The following is an 18,947-nucleotide window of genomic DNA, read 5'->3' as shown; positions in this document are numbered from 1 at the left end:
ACCCAAGCTGTGGTTAACTTCCTGGTGGTGGCCCACGTGGTGCGGCTTGCTATAGGGGTGCCTGTGTTTGCTTTAGAGAATGGAAACATGAGACCATTGACTTCTGTGGAACTCATGTTTGTGATACCTGTTGATGGCCAGATTCCTTCCTGCCCACGTAGAAAGTGTGGTGCTAGCCCAGTAAGTTCACTGCCATCCCAGGGCAAGTCTTCGTGAACCATGGAGGCAGTCAGTGCTCCAGTTTTCTGTAGAGATGGAGTATGGAGGATGTCCTGGAACCATCACTCTTTTGCTGGTGGTTCTGGGATGTCAGGAGCCCTCCCTGCATGGGCAAAGATGTTTTGTAGAATATGTGGGCAGTAGGATCTGTAGCAGGTCATGTTGACTCCCATTAGATAATCTATGTTTGGAGAATATTCCAATTCACTTAAATGGACACTTTTTGCTGCAGGTGACTGGGATGCACATATCCATGCCTTGAGTTGCTGCTGCTTTACTGAGAGGACCCACAGGGGTGGGCAGAGGAACTTCTAGAATTCAGCTTGTCCCATGGGCACCTCACTATTCTTCCAGCTTTCAGTGCATGAAAGAGAGTGGGACCCAGTTTTTCTGGACCACAGCTATGCCAAGCCATGGAATGCCAAACCAGATGCCAGTAGTGCCCACCCCACCTGCATGATCTTTGTTACTCCCCTGAAGCAGCACCAGGATACCATGTGAGTTTGGGTTTCTTTCCTAAAGGCTACTACTGCTAGAACTGGGAAGTAAGTACTTTCATGGGGATGACTGGGAGGGTGCTGTGTGGGAAGGTTGGATGTTAATTTGGGCATCAAATATCAGGCCTAAATGTGGACATTTGCATTGAAGACTTCTCCTAAGAAAAGTTAGAAAAGCAAGACATGTAAAGTAAAATAGACAAGGGTTCCCACTTAGATAAGTCTTATATATGGAAAAAGAAATTGAAAAGGATTAAATTGATGAAAATAAATGCTGAGATCTTGATTTTAAAAGATTGCCACATACAGCAGGACACGTTGAAATGTGCCTGTAATCCCAGTGGCTCTTGATGCTGAGGAAGGAGGATTGTGAGTCTAAAGCCAGCCTCAGCAACATAGCAAGACCCTAAAGAAAGAATAAAAAATGGACTGGAGATATTGATGAGTGAGTAAGTACCTACTGGGTTCAATGCCTGGTAACAGAAAAAAAAAAGATTGCCACACAGGCCATGTATGATTTCACATGCCTGTAATCCCAGCAATTTGGGAGGTAGCAATTTCAAGGCCAACCTCCACAATTTAGAGAGAACCTGTCTCAACATAAAAAGGGCTGGATTGTAGCTCAATGGTAAGGGTCCCTGGGTTGAATCCCCAGTACTATATATAAATAAATTAATTAATAAATAAATAATTGTCATACAGGGTTAGACCTGTGTCACTTTGGAGTAGTGCTGTGGTTTGCTTGACAGTGACAACAACAGTCATTTTGCATTTGCTGACCTCACACATAAATGTTAGGAGCAAATTCCCAAGACATTGCTTTCTCAATGTGACAGAACTTCCACCCATAGGTTAATCTAAAACCTTCTTAGTCTAATATTTTCAGCCAATCTGTATTATAGGGCAAGCAGCTTTCATGATATTATTATTTGATAGGAGATACAATTATATTGGCTTAAATAAACCTGTTGGCAATTGTTTTGAACTTTAAGGCAGTCTTATTTCTTACATTTTGAGACTTGTTGATATGTACTACTCTGATGATCAAATGATGCCCTTAACTACAGTATTTTGGAGACTGTTTTTTTTTTATTTTATCTACTTTTAATCTTTCCTTAAGCACAGGCTTTAGTTTTTTTGGGAGCTAGAGATCTTGTGTTTTTCCTCTTTTGATTCCACTTCACACCCACAATTGAGTCTTTTTGGTTTTTTTTTTTTTTGGTAACCAGGGATTGAATTCAGGAGCATGCAATTTCTGAGCCACATCCCTAGCTTCATTTTGTATTTTATTTAGAGACATGGTCTCACTGAGTTGCTTAGTTTCTCAATTTTGTTGAGGTTGGCTATGAAATTGTGATTATCCTGCCTTAGCCTCCCGAGCCACTGGGATTACAGGAATGGGCCACTGCAACCAGTATTATTTGTCTTTCTTAACAAAGATGTTGGTCACCACAGAAAGGGCAGAAATCTAGAGAGAAAGATGAGAAAGATGAATTAGGATAATTGTTATGTGGTGATAAGGTATTTATTCAATATAAAAGACATTTTTGGGTAACTAGGTGATTATTAACTATGGTGTTGTATTCAGTATGTGTGGGGCTTGTCCCATTGCCTCACCTGTTTACAGTGAATGAGATGTCCCAATAGATGTGGAGATGGTCACGATGACTCCCATGCCACTCTATGACAACAAGGTGTACAGTGTTATGAATGAGTACAACTGGCATGTCATCTTTGCCAGGCTTCAGGCAGATGCCCTTCCTCCTCCAGAGGACCTGTTTTTTTCTGGACCATAGCTATGCAAAGCCATGTAGTGCTCACCCAGATGCCAGTCGTGTCCACCCCACCTGCGTGCTCTTTGTCACTCCCCTGAGGCATCACCAGAATACCATGTGAGTTTGGAATTCTTTCCTAAAGGCTACTATTGCCGGAACTGAGCAGGTGGGGATTAGAGTGGATTTTTGGAGGAATGATTGGTGGGTACTTATATGGGAAGGTTGGATGATTAATTTGTGCATTTCTGTTAAGCATATACAAATATCAGACCTCAATGTCCACATTTGCACTGAATAATTTTCCTGAGAAAAGTTAGAAAAGCAGACATCCTAATCTCTTGGACACTGGTTATAATTTTACCTAATTTCAATCTTTCCTTAAGCAGAGGCTTTAGTTTGTTTGGAGATAGAAATCTTTTATTTTGCCTTCTATTTTGCCCTATGGATTCTACTTCACCCCACCTTTGATTCTTAATGAATTAGAGAGACCATGATGTGTTTTTTAATTTTTTTCCTTTTATTTTGCAGTGTTGGGGATTGAACTCAGGCTCCAAACAAAGCAATCCATGATGTGTTTTAAATACACATAGAATTGTGATTTGTGATTCATTTCCCAATGATTTTAGAAATTTTTGTTGTATAAGATATAGGACCTGTGACTTCAGGGAATATCTAGCATAATCTTTGCTGTTGTTGTTGTTGTTGTTGTTGTTGTTGTTGTTGTTTTTGGTACTGGGTATTGAACCAGGGGCACTCCACCACTGAACCACATCCCCAGCCCATTTTTTTAAAAAAAATTATTTAGAGACAGGTCTTTCTAAGTTGTGTAGGGCCTTGGTAATTTGCTGAGGCTGGATTTGAGGTTGTTATCCTTCTGCAGCAACCTCAGGAGCTCCAAGGATTATATGCATGCACCGTGGTTCCTGGCATCCTTAACATTTGATTCAGGTTGTCTTTTGTTATTTTTGGTTTGTTTTTGTTTTTGTTTCAATGAAAGGGGAGTACTCAATTCTATGCTGCCCAGGTTACTCTCCAAGTCTTGCACCCCAGTGACCCTCCTGGGGCTGTCTATACACATGGACCACTGTGCTAAAAGTGTAAGCTTGATGCCTCTCTCCTAAGGCATAACTGAAAAGCTCCTATAAAAAGCATTTGAAATCTTTTCCTTTTTGTTTTGTAAAGCTTCTTGCTGACATTGAAACTCCTGGATTCATACCCCATTATATTATTTTTTAATTCTTTTTTTTTCTTTTTTTAGTAGTTGATAGACCTTTATTTTATTTATTTATATACAGTGCTGAGAACTGAACCCAGGGCCTCACATATGCCAGGCAAGGTTGCTACTGCTGAGCTTCAGCCCCAGCCTCGTTATATTACTTTATTTTTGAGGTTCTGAGGATTGAACCCAGAGCCTTGTGCATGTTAGTCTAGCACTGAGGTACATCTCCCACACTTTTTGAAAAATTTGTAACAGGGTCTTCCTGAGTTGCTATGGTTTGGCTTGAAATTTTAATCCTCCTGCCTCAGCTACACTAGCAGTTGGAATTATAGGTGTGTGCCACCACACCTGACTTTGTGACAGTGAGGTCCTGTAGAGTTCATTTTGTTGGTAGTTAGAAAATTATTTCCTCATATAAACCCTGTTGCCATACATAGACCCTGAAAATTGGAATTTGGCATATTGCAGGAAATAATTTTGGGCCATTGTGACTGGAATATGGTGGCAGGTGGGCTGTAAGTAGGAGGTAGACAGAGGTTGGCAGAAGAAATCTCAGTTGATTATGAGAGGTATGAAGTCATTGGAGAATTTTAAGCTAGGGATCCAATTTGTATTTTTAGAGGATCACTTTGGATTTTTAAAAAGTAGATTATAGTATAAAAGTGGGGTTAAGAATACCAGCAGTGAGGCCTCTGCAGTAGCTTGAGATGAGCTAGACATCATGATAGTCTGGAAAGGGATGGGAACAGTATAAAGGAAAAGGTTCAAATAGGATCCCTCTTAGATCTTTGGCTTGAGTAGCTGGATGGTACCATGAATTGGGGACACCTAGGGAATATAGGTTTGAGATGCCAAAATCAAGAGTATTCTTGTAGGCACCAATGTCCACAAGTTTTCACTCAGTTTCTGATCTGATAATCAATCAGCTCTTATTCCCACTACCAAATCTACTGCACAGTTATTCACTTCATTTAATAATGATGTGATTATTCCAGTCATTGGAAATGGGTGCAGTGAGATCATCGAGGTCAAAAATTTAATATGGTATTGAGGAGATAGCTAGTAGACCCAATTGATTTGCATGGTATTTCAGGCAACAAAGATTGTACAGTGTACCTAAGGTGTTGGGGAAGGATCGCCATGGTACTAAAATTCTATTAGCATAATTTTAAAATGTGAAAGATCCTTCAATGATCCATTTATATTCATTTTAGTTGTAGGCACTGCACAAAATGAGTTAGATAGAAGCTTTCTGCATAACAGGTGATTCTAGATAATCACAGACTTTTACAATCATATAGTTAAGTACAAATTGATTTATTAGTGAATCATTTAAAACTCTAGACCAGTGCTATTCAACAGAACTCTGCAGTTATAGAAATGCTGTAATCTTGTGTGGTCTGATCTGGTGGCCAGTCTGCTGAGCATTAGAAATGTGACTTGTGTGATTAGGAACTGGATTTTAAATTTATTGACACTATTTAATTTCAATTTATTTATGTAGTCGCCTGTGACTTATAGCTTCTGTATTTGTAATAATAATTACCTTTATGTAATTAATTATTTGCTTACGGAATATATCTTTCTTTATAAAAGCTACTGGTCACTTTTTAAACTTTTAGCTGGTTTTATATTCCTTCAGCACATACCACAGAGAGGGAAGAGATCTAGAAAAATGTGAGAAAGATGACTTAGGATCAAAAATTTTTGTGGCTATAATGTGCTTATGCAATGTAAATTAGACTATGTTGAAGAGACATTTTTTGGTAACCAGGTGATTGTTAACCATGGTGTTGTTTGCAGTATTTGTAGACTTGTATCATTTCCTCACCTGTTTACATAGAATCAGATGTCCCAATAGATGTGAAAATGGTCACATCGTCTCCCATGCAACTCCATGACAACCAGAAAGTGTGCTGCATGATGAATGAGTGTGAAGGACACATCATCTTTGACAGGCCTGATGCAGATGCCCCTCCTCCACCAGAGCACTGGGAGGAGCACGTCAATAGTAGGCCACTTCTCAGAGGAATGGGTTAATGTCACTATCCTATAATAATTTTTTTCATCCTCTTTAATGAGACATTTATTGTAGCTACATAAATGGGAATTTTCTCCTAACTCTGTCTCATTACTGTCAGCTTGCTGTGCTCTGAGCTCATTGAGAGTAGGGCCTGCTTCTCTGCCATCTCAGCCTCCCTATGGCATTGCCTGGCATACAGTAGGCATATAGGCAGAGTGTTTTTTCAGGGCTCAACATAATCCATGGAGGATTGCTTGAGCCCAGGAGTTTGACTCTAACCTGGGCAAAATGGTTCATATTGCTGAGACTTGCCTCTAATTTGTGATTCTCCTGAATTGCTGAGATTACAGGTGTGCACTACTGTGCCTAACTAAGAATCCTCTCTTTAAAAAAGTTAGTGGAATAAAAAAAATTAATTTAATTTGATGGGTGTGGCTAGTTCTGTAGCTTTCATTACAATATAGGGCTCACCCAGACTACCGAAAATTAAATGTACATTTGTATGATTTTACATTTTTGTGGTCTATAGCTAGTAGAGTGCAAATGTTTTAGAATCACATGAAAATCCAAGAGATATTTTGAGAGGCTTTAAAAATAGATTTAAAACTGGGTGTGGTGGCATGTCTGTAATATGAGCTACTAGGGAGGCTGAGACAGGAGGTCTACATGTTTGAGATCAGCATTGTGCTAATTAGACTCTGTCCTAAAATTTAAAAAGAAAGTGTTGAGAGTACAAGTCAGTACTAGAATATGTCCCAGCAGGCATGAGCTCTCAGGTATAATCCCCACTATTCTCGAACAAACAAATATACAAACAAAGATTTGCAATCTCTGGTTTTGAGAGATACTTACATTCATTTTCCTGGATTTGCTGGCTAGTTTTGTTTCCCTGCCCTGCCTCCAACAGAATCAGCATTCCTCCATTTTTCTGTTTGTTTAGCAAACATTTCCCTTTTATATAACAACTTTATTGAGGTTTATTTACACACCCTGTAATTTACCAGTTTATGTGTACTGCCAGTGCTTTTTAGTGTAAATTCAGAGTTATTCCCCCAACACCCTAGTGTATTTGATGAAATATTTCATCACCTCAATAAGAAACTCTATTCCTATTATCAGTCAATCACCATTTCTCCTGACTTCACTCATCCCTGGAAGCCACCAGTGCACTATTTGACATAGATTTGCCTCTTTCGGACTTGAGTGTATGGGATTGTGAGTTGCATGTTCTCCATGGTGGGTGGTTTGGCTTGTGCTTGGTGGAATGTTTCCAAGGGTCATGCTTATTAGGCCGTGTTACATCACTCCTTTCTTTTGATTGACATTCCATTGATTAGATAATCCATATTTTATTTGTCCACTGATCACTGATGGACATTTATGTTGTTTCTGCTTTGGCTGTTATGAAAATGATGCTGTGAACATTTATGTACAATTGTGTGTATGTGTGTGTGTATGTGTGTGTTTTGCTGGGGATTGAAACCAGGCCTTGGGCATGCTAGCCAAGGGATCTACTGAGCTACCTCAGCAGGCCCTGTGTACAAGTTTTTGTGTGAATGTATGTGTAAAGTACCTAGGAATGGAATTGCTGGATCATATGTATATGAACTCTGCACTTAACTTCTGAGAAACTGCCAGACTGTTTGACAAAGTGGCTGCTTAGCACTTCACTTTTGATGAAGCTGGCTTTGAACTCATGATCCTCCTGCCTCAGCCTCCCAAGCTACTGGGATTACAGGCATGAACCACCACACCCAGATTAATACTTTACTCTATTTAAAAGAATTTTTGTAATTGTAGATGGACAGCATGGCTTTATTTTTATTTATTTTTTTTTTGTTATGTTGTGCTAAGGAAAAACCTGGTGCCTCACACATGCTAGGCAAGTGCTCTGTCACTGAGCTATGGCCCCAGCCTGAATGCTTTTACTTCTTATTGTATTAATTTTCTGGAGCCTTTTTTGTTCTGGAGTTTTAACCCCCCTAAGCAGGGCCATTGTTTTTTATTTGTGACAGGTCTTCCTATGTTGCTAAGGCTGACTTTGATCTTTAGATCCTCCTGACTCACTCAGCCTCCCTAATGCTGGGAGTACAGGTGTCACCACATTGGCCTCTGTGTATCTTTGTTTCTTACTTTTTTGGTACTAGGGATTGAACTCAGGGGCAATAAAGCACTGAGTCATATCCCCAGCTCTATTTTGTATTTTATTTAGGGAGATGCTCGTCACATCACCATTGCTGTGGCTAGCTTTGAACTCATGATCCTCCTGCCTCAGCCTCTCGAGCTGCTGGGATTACAGGTGTGTTGCCACGACACCCAGCTCTGGAGTATCTATCTTATTTCAATGCAGTTGCATTTTCCCACTATGTTTTAACTTTATAATTCATGTTCCCTTTTACAGAGGTTTGAAATTTTCATATAGCTACATTTATCTTCCTTTTTTGTCTTCTAGGTTTTTTAGATGTTTTCTTATTTCATTCTTAGAAAGACCTGAATCTGAAATAGGCATATGGCTAGGTAGATTGATTACTATTTTCTACCTTGCTAGTGGTTATCTCAGCCCTATTTTTTGACTTTATATTTTACTGATAAGAAACACTACCTTGATATAAATCTTGTTTGGGTCTAACAATCACTTATATTTAAAAAAAATATTGAGTAGTTTTTTCCTAATGACAGGGAGAGTCAGTAAACAAATATTACTGAGTTGGTATTTTTGTGGGTTCTTTTTGTTTTGTTTTGGTCCTGGGAATTGAATTTGACCACTAAGCCACATCTCCAGACCTATTATTATTTTTTTATTTAGAAATATGGTGTCAAAAGTTGTTTAGTGCCTCACTGTTGCTGAGGCTGACTTTGAACTCACAATCCTCCTATCTCAGCTTCCCAAGCTGCTGGGATTACAGGTGTGCACCACTGTACCTGGCTCTGATTGGTTTTCTTCTATTGCCTTTGTTTTCATATCTTTAGGAGGCTTCCTAGTCTGAATTAGAGTACCTAATTCAGGTTGCCAGGAGTGGGTTGATGGGCAGGTTAACAGGATCCACAATTCTGTCTGGGTGCATTGATGTGGGGTTAAGAACTGTATGGTAGATTCCTGATTGCAGTTTGCTGCTGATTTGGAGGACAGAAAAAGTTGTCAGTAAGCAGCTGGTCATGTGTATGGTGGTGTCATATACTGGGATAAGTTAACTTATATAAGATATAAGTTTACAAATTTTGTGGCATATTGGAAAAATTAAGAAGCATGAAAAAGGGAGAGAAATTACTGTAGGGTAGAATTGAGACCAGGAGAATAGTCACATATCTGTCATATTTTTGTTTTTAAAGCTAGTTTAAGTAGAATTCTTACCATAGTCTAAGGTTTTGGTATACTGAAACGCTTTGCTGTTGCAGGTTTTGTGAAATGTACAACCTATGCAATTCAAATTTCTCTATATGCTGGTACCCTATCTTCATTTGCTAGTGTATTTTAGCTATTAGATAAATAATTATCTTTGGTAGCACTAAAAGACTTCATCTTTGACTGGTGTTGACTTGTACGTGAGAATATACAAATGTTTGCTGAGATGATTCATTGCCAGGATTGGGAACAGAATCTTGTGTCAAGTTATACTCTTTCAGAAGGGGATCAAAAAAGATTACAGAATTTTCCTTAAATGTTGTGCATACATGAGGAATATCCCTAGGGTACGTCCTTAATTTCTCAGATATTCCCTTTAGGACTGACTGGACAGTGGCCAAGAACACACTATTCAACAAGATCCTCAAAGCCCTGCAGTCTGACCAACTTGACCGCTTGGCCAACGAAGGGGTAAGAAATCAAAAATCTGCCAATGTGGGCTCTTCCTAGTTCAGGCCTCTATGACTGACTGATTTCTACCTACCTCCTATCTGGTAACTATGTGGAACTCTTGTTCCTTCTTCTTGTATTTTTCAGGCTTGTAATGAGCCATTGCTGCATCATGTAGCTGTGGACAAGTGTGCAAAGCGGGTGCGGCAGGCCCTGACCAGTGAGAGTTGGCACACCAAGATGATCCAGTGGCTGCACACGACCCTGATGGAGACCTTGAGTCTGCCCATGCTGGCTGCCTACATGGATGCTTTGCAGACACTGAAAGGGAAGGTAAGGCTATGGTTGGTGTCTGCCCTGTGCTGGGGGCCACCAGTCTCTGAGATGCATTCAGACATGGGGTTGGGTAAAGTCTTTACGTGGTCAGTTTGGAGGGCATGGCTAGTAGGTATGCTAATAAAAATAGGAGACAATGTCTTGTTTTTACATTTGATCTGCTGTAATGTCTTTATGCCATCTCCATAATGAGGTGCAGGGCCTAAAATCCAGAGGACTCATGGCCTGACAGCCCCTGGCTTATGTCATTACTGGATTTTATCTTCCTGCTCCCTCTGAAGTCTAACAACCTCCATCAGACCTTGATACTTTTCATTCTCCAATCTTTAAAATCCTTTTTTTCTTTCTCTCTGAAAAGGATCTCTAACATGTAAATACCTTTTCCTTTCCCTGAGATCACTTTGACCTCTGTGGGCAGTGTGGAATTCACACAGATACTCCTTTGGAGTGTAAGCATCAGGGTATTTGAAACTCATATTTATACATCTGCAAGGTCACATCTTGTTGGACAGTAAAAGAACAGGATATGGTATAATTAATGATATATACACTATTGTTGGATATGTTTTTAGAACATAATAGTAGGCTTCATTAACAAGCCACACTCACTTGAAGGCTGTACTTTAGAAGAAAATGCAGGGTTTATTTAAATTTTCTTATTTATATAAGGATACAATTTCTTTATTTTGTTTATTTGTTTTTAGGGAGTCCTAAGGATTGAACCCAGGGCCTCATATGTGCAAGGCAAGTGCTATGCCACTGAGCCAAAATACCAGCCCAGAAAATATATATATATATACATTTTGTTTTCTGGGCTGGTATATATATTTTTTTCAGCAAATAGTCACTACAAATTTTAGAAAATGCAGAAATACATAAGGAAAAGGTCATGCATAGTTCCACAGGAATTCTATGAACATTTGGCATGTTCATATCATCATACAGCCTTTTATATATAGTGCTGTATATATTTTGTTTTATATGTAGAATTTTAGCAAAATTCTTTTGTTCCTTTCTTTCTCTGTCTCTTTCTGTCTCTCTCTGTCTCTCAGTACTAGGGATTGAACCAAACTATGCTGTATAACTGACCTGCATTTTATTTATTTATATTTTGAGACAGAGTCTCACAGCTCAGGCTGGCCTCAAGCTTATCATCCTTCACATCACTGTGATTACAGCATGGCCACCATGCCTGGTATTAATTATTTCTGGGGGTTGTATATTGTCTAGTATGTATTTGAAATTAACCCATGCTGGGCATGGTGGTACATACATGTAATCCCAGCAGCTTGGGAGGTTGAAACAGGAGGATTGTGAGTTCAAAGCCAGCCTCAAGCAACTATTGAGGCTTCAAGCCACTTCAGTAAGACCATATAAAAATAAAAAATAAAAATTGGTGATGTGTCTCTGTCTTTATGCATCCCTGAGTTCAATAAATGGTACCAAAAAAAGAAAATAATCCTAGATATTCAGTCAGGTGGATAAATTATTTAACTGCTCCCTAACATATACATTTAGATTGTTTATGTATTTTGATTGCTATTAACAGATAACATGTCACTGGGTATATATTATTTTTGATATAATTTCTTGTTTTGGAACCAGGAATTGAACCAAGGGACACTTAACCACTGAGCCACATCAGGCTTTTTTAAATTTTTGAGACAGGTTCTCCTCGCTCAGTTGCTTAGAGCCTCACTCATTTGCTGAGGCTGGTTTGAACTTGCAATCCTCCTGCCTCTACCTCTCAAGGTGCTGGGAATACAGGTGTGTTCCACCACACCTGGATTGATAATAATAATAATTTCTTTTAGAAGGTTCTCTAGTGAAATTGTTTAGTACAGGGATGGGGATAAACTTAGGATCCAGATGCATTTTACCAGATTGATTTCAAAAGGAGCATACACACTGTCCTTGCATGCTGGGAGCTTATTTTTCACACAGCCACTTATTTGTACCTTTGCTACACACAGAATCATCTCAAACTTTGTCTTTCTAGATCCCAACCTTGATTGACCGCATGCTTATGTCACCCAACACAAAGACTGGGGCCAAAGGAACTCAGGCCTTGTCACTGCTGCTGAAAAGGCCCTGGGACCCTATTGCAGGGTGCTTCCTCATGACAAGCCAGTGATTTGAGGGGCTCAGGTTTAAGTGTGGCAAGTGAGATGTTCTGACTCGTAGCCTGTAGCCCTGGCCGGAGGAAGGTGTAACCTTTTCCCTTAACCACTTGTTTATTAGTGCCTAACATCATTCTGTAAGCAATGGGTCATGGGTTGGGTGAGCAGCCAAAAAAGCCACTCCTGATCGTTGCGGGTGAACCTCTCACTCACCAGGTGGGATTTTCTCTTTGCAGATGAAACTACCTGGCTCTCCTCTGATTCTTATCACCTCCTCAGGCCCCTCTAACTCTGCATCTCCCACCTCATGCCACCACCGCTTCTGGAAATCTCAGCTGTGCTGCTTAGGCAAGGTTTGTTGGGGGCAAGAGGATGTCTCCACGTGGGAATAAGATCTAGGAGGATGGAAGAGAAGAAACACAGGAAGGTGTAATAATGGATGAACTTGAAATGTAGAGCATCCCGTGACTCTTAATTGGTGTTCAGATACCACTTGCTGCAAGGTTGAGGGATTCAGAGTAGGTTAAGTTGAATGGAGAGATTTGAACCTAGCACTTTGGCATGGCACCCTTCCTTCCTTTAGGTCATCCCTGTTGCCACCTATCTGCCAAAAAATGGCAGTGGAGTGGGCCTTCTGCAGTGCCTTGAGCATATGATTGGGGCAGTTAGAAGCAAAGTTTTGGAGGTGAGAATGACCCTGTCTTGGGCGACCCTGGCACACCCCAGGTGACCCTGGTACACCCAGTGTGATGGGGTGTTTATACCTGTCTGAAGCCTCCTTCTGAGTGTCTTCTTTCCCTTCCTGTGAAGATTCACCACCATTTCCCACACAAACCCATCATTTTGATTGGCTGGAACATGGGAGCTTTGGTGGCCTGTCAGGTAAGTGGTTTCTGTCTTATTAGGAGGTGTCTTGGGGGCAGTACTGGTTGCTAATAATGGCCATCAAGGCCTTGACTTATGTTTCAAGCCCAGTGCTAGATGCTTACCTAATGATTGCATTTTAAACTGTAGAAAACAAACTTTAGTGGTTTTTTTTTTTTTTTTACTTTATTTTGGAAATTTTTCAGCAGGATCCAAAGTAGAGAGAAGCTAGTAAGTACAACACAGGGTCCCTTTCCAAACTTTACCTGTAACCAACTCATGGTAGGCTTGCTTCATCTTTCCCCTTCCTGCTTCCTTTCTCACTCAGGTTAATTTGAAGGAAATCCCAATATTTTATCTTTTATTTATGTACATCAATCAGCATTTCAAAAAACAACAATAAAAAAAAACAACTCCTGAATTACATTTTCCCACATGTAAGTACCATTTAATTTGCCCAACTGAAAAAATAAATCTCATAGGCACAAATCAATACTCTGGAATTTCATGTCGTGTTCATATTCTGTCCCTTTATAAGATATTGAGGAGTTTTTCCTTTGTCTTACATTGTATATCCACTAGTTTGTTTAAGTGCCCCTGACATGTCCAGAGCCCCAGTGCTGTCCAATCTTGTGGAGTAGATACCTAGAGCCCAGAGAGGAAGACCACATCCACCTGACTCCTGCTCCCAGGGAAGTGAAATCAGCAGCTGTTCCACAAAATCTGGGATGTTTGGAGCAGAGAGATCCTATTCTACTTAGGGGAGAAAGGCAATGCATTTACCATTTTATGAACTCTTGGTGGAGATAAGTGATGATGTCTCGGCCTAGCAGGTGGACAAGTAAGAAACCTCCCATCCTGTGCCATCTGAGGACCTGACTTCCCTTCATGGTAGCTTGCATGGGAGAGCACACCTTGTGTTAGGAAAGAAGAAGGGGAGGAGGGAATGGCTGGTGAGTCTGCCAATCCCCTGGACACTGGGTAGGCTGAGGCATACTGAAGTCACCTTCCTGCAGACAGACTGTGCCATTGTCCAAAGCTGTCAATCATGGAATATATCACTGCTGTTGTCTGCCTTGTGTTTCCTCTGTTCATCACTGTGTATGACCCCCAAGGGGTAAGAGTAAGGTGAAACTGGTGGCAGAGGTCATTGAGAGTGGGGGCAGGGGCATCAGGAACACATCCTCATACATGCTGGGTCAGTTATGCATGATTGTGAACTGGCCAGATCTAACCCTATACCCCTTATAATATGTGGATGATCCCCTTTTGGATATGAAGACTCCAGTCCTCATTGTTCTTGGTCAGAATTCCCTGAAGTGTCACCCTGAGGCCATGGAGGACTTCTCGGAGAAGATCTGTGCAGAAAAGAGCTTGGTGATTATTGGGGGAGCTGATGATGATCTCATATGGTTAAGGTCCCCTTGGGGTTGTCAGAGTGTTGGAGGAATGCTGTATGGTGCTGCTGTAACTGTAGGCTAATCTGATTAATCAGCTAACAGTAAGCAGTTATTTTTTAGTTAATTTTATACCTATAAAAAATGTCACAAAATTGGGTACAAGAAAAATCCATATACCTCTAACCTGGATTTTTCAAATATTGGCATATTGTATAAATGAAGGATAATTCCCAAAGTCAGGAAATGAGCATCACTATGGTGGCATTAGATTCAGATTTCATCAGTTGTCTCCCAAATGTCCATTTCTGGCCCTGGAATCAATCCAGGATTCCATGTGGCTATGGTTGCCATGTTTCCTCAGTCTCCCCATCCCTACCCCATGAGCCAAGAGGTAATCTACCACTGAGCTATACCTTTGCCCTTTTTGGTCTTTATTTAGTTTATTTGATTTTTGGTAGTGGGTATTTAACCCAGGCACACATTATCACTGAGCCACATCTCCAGCCCCCCACCCCTTTTAAAAGTTTTTTTGACATGGTCTCACTGAATTGCTTAGTGCTTTGCTAAGTTGTTGAGGCTCACATTTAACTTTACATCCCCCTGCCTCAGCCTCCCAAGCTAATGGAATTAAAGGTGGGTGCCATCACACCTGATTGTTTTTTATTTTGAGACAAGGACTCTCTAAGTTACCTAGACTGGACTCAAACTTGTTGCCTCAGCCTCCTGAATTGCTGGGATTACCAGTGTACACCACCATACTATGATGTTGACACTTTCAAAAATGACTGGCCATTTATTTTGTAGACTGCCCCCAGATTAGTTTTTTTTTGACATTTTCTTCATGGTTATATTGAAGACATGTGTTTTTGGCAGAAATGCTTCTTGACTTTTCTCATTGATTCCCATAACAGAATTCCTGTTGGTTTGTTTTATCACCCCTGATAATCCCTTGCTCATGTGGTTAAGGTGTCTTCTTCAGTGTTCTCCACAATGAAATCACTGATTTCCCCTTTGTAATAGGGAGAAGGATCCTTGAGACACTGTAAAAATTATGCTTTTGACAATGTACTTTCACTGGAGTTTGCATTTTTAAATGCCCTGTTGAGGATGAATGAATGTAGATATTAAATTTATGAAAACTTTTTAAATGTATTTTGGAGTACAAACACAGCTAAAATTTGGAATGAGATGGCTGTTCTTTTCTTATGATACTGGAGTATAGACAGCTTTAGTTATGGTGTCATGGAATATATTGAAAATGAGGGTGTGGCTTTTATTGACATTGTTTTTCTTAGTAATTCAGATATTCTCATCTACATGAGAAAGACATTATTTGCTGTAGGGAGTAGAGGGACTTAGGCCTACTGTTCCTCAGTGTTACCTTTTGGAATTCTTAAACATTTGCCTCATTTTTTTTCTATTTTTTTTTTTTTTTTATTTTGCAGTACTGGATTGATCCCAGGGATGCTCCACAACTTAGCTTTATCTTCAGCACTTTTAATTTTTGATCTTGATGCAGGGTATCACTATTTGCTGAGCTAGATCTTAGACTTTCAATCTTAAGGCTCTGTCTCCTCAGTAGTTGGGATTACAGGAATTGCTGCATACCTGGCTGCATGGTGCTGAGAGTGTTGGACAGATAACACTAATAATGTCTTCTTTGCTTAGAAATTTGGGCACTCACTGTCTTCATCTGAATGTGGGGACCTGGTTTTCTCTTTATCAGGATTCCCAATCAGAAGCAGGGGTTTTAAGGCTAGCTTTCAAGTGGGGAATCCAGTCAACTATGGTCATTTTCTCTTTTCCCGTAGAACTAGCCTAGGACCCCCTTTCATCTGCTAAACTATCAACCTCAGAATTGGATGCTGGGCCAAGTGACGTCTCAGTGAGTCCTAGCAGTACAGATGAACTTCACCTGTTCTGACTGAGGTGTGGTATTTGTGGAGGGGATGAAGCAGGCACCATGCTTAGTTTTCCACAAGGATTGTTTTGTTCAATCCCATGACTACCTGAATGAGGTATTATGATTCTCCCTTTTTGCAATGTGAAAACAGGCTCAAGAAAGGTTGCATCACTTACCCAAGGGCTAAAAAATGCTGTTTTATTGGTGCAGAGAATGACAGATGAAAAATCCATTCTTATTTTTATAGGATGCTATGGAATATTTTATAAACATTTTCTTCATTCTGTCTCTTAGAATAAGCAAGGCAAAGAAGAAATCAGAAGGGTTTTCTCAAAGGATGTTGGACAGATGTATTCAGGTGAACACTTGTCTCATATTTCTCTCAGCAAGGCCCTCTTCTATTGTCATTGAGGTTCAGTCTTGTTGGAAGCAGCTTGATGAATGGTGTGGGAGTATCCAAGGGGGCTTCTGATAGGCCTAAATCATAAGCAAAGGAGAGTGGCGACCTGAAAGGAGGGTGAACCAGTAAGAGAGAGGGTCTGTGGGAGAAGGGTGGAGGGTCTGTACAGAGGCACCTGCTGCAGGTCTTCTCTGTTGTGGCTGTTTGGAAGGCTGGGTTTTGTTGCAGGCACTGTGAGATGGGGAGCAGCATGAGCACACCTGAAACAGAAGCAATGGAGGAGTCACATTAGCTTCACACTGTCTGGTGGTTCCTGTTGTCAGGTGGAGGACCCATCTGCCTGGCTTCTTTTTGTACTAGGATGAGATTGTGGACTTCCTGATGGGAGTGCTTACTTACTGTAAGGGTCTCATGGGCTGTGAGCCTTGGCATCAGGATGCTGAGAAGAAGAAGCCTCATGATGTGGCCTGCAGAGACTTGGCATTTGAAGTCCTTGAGTGGGACAGTCAATCTGCTTCCTCAGCTGCCATTCTGCCCTCCTCACTTTTGTGCTCAGAGGTAGAGTGGGTGGGGAGGGAGCACTCTTGCTGGTTGTGAGGGCCTCACAGTGTGCTCTCCAACCTTCTGGGAATGCCTGTGAGTTCCTCTGAGGAGGCTCTAGGGGCTCCTGCTGACTCTTGACTCTTGACTTGACTCTTCTCTTGGCCTTCTCACTCCTGAGGATCTTTCCAGAGTGTCCAGTAGCCATACCTCCCATTCCATGACCGTCATGGCCACAATGACCTCTGCTCAGAAGTCAAGCGCAGGTGCTCCCAGATGCCCAAAAAAGATGTGCAGTGGAAAGAATCTATGCTGATCCACAAACCAGCCCAGGGTATAGGCTCAGGTACCAGTGGCCTCTCTCGGGTTCTTTCTACTGCAGGTGGTTTCGCATGGCAGTTAGAAAGCACTGGGTTTGCAGCTTTGTCCAGGAGGATATGAGAGGCTCCTTTCCCATATTCCTGTCCAGGCATAATGAGGTTGCAATGAGTGGCTGTTGTGCCTGCAGCTTCCAGGAAGCAAATGGGGAGGCAGAGGTGGGGAGGACACAAGCAAGGAATCAACCAAAGGCAGTGGGCACAGCACACAAAGGAGCAGCAGAGCAAGAGCCACAATGAAAGATCCAATAGGAGAGAAGGAGTAAAACATCAGGTGAAACAACCACAAAAGTGCCCTTGAGTTAAATCCCCAGCACTCCACCAAAAAAGAATTTGTAGTCTTTTCCTTTAATACTTGCAGTGTATAATCTGAAAAGTCAGCTGCTCTTGAGGTTCCGTAATATGTGGTAAATTCTTGTTTCTGTCTTTCAGATAATCTTGGTTTTTAATTTCTGACTATAGTGTGTCTCAGTATGGAGCCCATCTATCCTAATTAAGGAGGAGGCAGAGTGGGACATTAGAAATAGGATTAACTTTCAAGTTTTTCCTACTTAATATTTTGTTGAGTTTCTTGCATGTGTAGGTTAATCTCTTTCATTAAAATAAGAAACTTTGAACTTTTACAATTTTAAAAATATTTCCTTTGTCATGATTTGGGTCTTAGATGCCCACCAATAATTCGTTGAAGGCTTCATCTCCAAGCAGCAATGTTCAGAGGGGAGAAATATTGGGTGGGGGGGATTGAATCATGAGAGCATTTACCTCATGAATAGATTAATTTATGGATGGATTCAAAACTTAATGGGCTATCCAGAGGCCATGGAGACTTTGGAGGTGGAAACTTATTGGAGAATGGTTCCTGTGGGTGTGTTCACAAAGAGGATATTTTGTCCTTGATTCCATCCTCTTTCTGCTACCTGGCCCCACGACATGAGCATTCTCCTCTGACATATGCTCCTGCACTTTGATGTTCTGCCTCATGACAGATCCCAAAAGGGTGAAATCAAGTGACTATGGACTGGAACCTTTGAAATTTGTGGTCCAAAATAAACCTTTCCTCCTTTAAAATTGTTTATCTCAGATATTTTACAGCAGCAGAAAGATGACTAATACACCTTTTGTCTATCTCTACTCCTGGCATTTCCACTACATGTATACTGGTGGACTCAGTGATAACTCATAAGTCTCTGAGGCTTTGTTCCTTTTTTCTTTCTATTCGTTAGACTACATAATCTCTATTCTAATATCTTCCAGTACATTAACCCTTTCTTCTGCCAGATAAAATGAATTGTTGAGTCTTTCAGTGGATTTTTTATTTCATGTATTTTAGTTTTCAACTCTAGAATTTCTGTTGTTTTAATATTTTCTGTCTTTCTCTACTTGGTGAGATATCACTAACATACTTTTAAAAAATTCTTTCCACAGGATTTCCTTTTTCTTTTTGCCTTGAGAATTGAACCAAGGAACTTCTATGCTAAGCA

At 40.7% G+C, this 18,947-nt stretch overlaps 1 protein-coding gene across 1 annotated transcript in view; it reads left to right on the top strand.

The window, feature by feature from the left end:
* The first annotated feature begins 513 nt into the window (after positions 1-513).
* LOC143387553 (KAT8 regulatory NSL complex subunit 3-like) overlaps positions 514-18,947 on the top strand; it is a 100,386-nt gene continuing 81,952 nt past the window's right edge. The window contains 15 exon segments of the mRNA XM_077108291.1: positions 514-714; positions 5,550-5,721; positions 9,444-9,547; positions 9,674-9,859; positions 11,862-11,970; positions 11,973-11,992; positions 12,219-12,335; positions 12,566-12,667; positions 12,793-12,864; positions 13,886-13,964; positions 14,099-14,264; positions 16,444-16,507; positions 16,910-17,107; positions 17,271-17,352; positions 17,355-17,435. Of these exon segments, the coding sequence (XP_076964406.1) occupies positions 550-714; positions 5,550-5,721; positions 9,444-9,547; positions 9,674-9,859; positions 11,862-11,970; positions 11,973-11,992; positions 12,219-12,335; positions 12,566-12,667; positions 12,793-12,864; positions 13,886-13,964; positions 14,099-14,264; positions 16,444-16,507; positions 16,910-17,107; positions 17,271-17,352; positions 17,355-17,435 (1,717 nt within the window). The 5' untranslated portion in view covers positions 514-549.

The sequence above is a fragment of the Callospermophilus lateralis genome, unplaced genomic scaffold (genome assembly GCF_048772815.1).
Source record: "Callospermophilus lateralis isolate mCalLat2 unplaced genomic scaffold, mCalLat2.hap1 Scaffold_390, whole genome shotgun sequence".
Taxonomy (NCBI): Eukaryota; Metazoa; Chordata; class Mammalia; order Rodentia; family Sciuridae; genus Callospermophilus; species Callospermophilus lateralis.
Note: the sequence above shows the minus strand (reverse complement) of the source record. Positions and strands in the feature narration are given on the sequence as shown.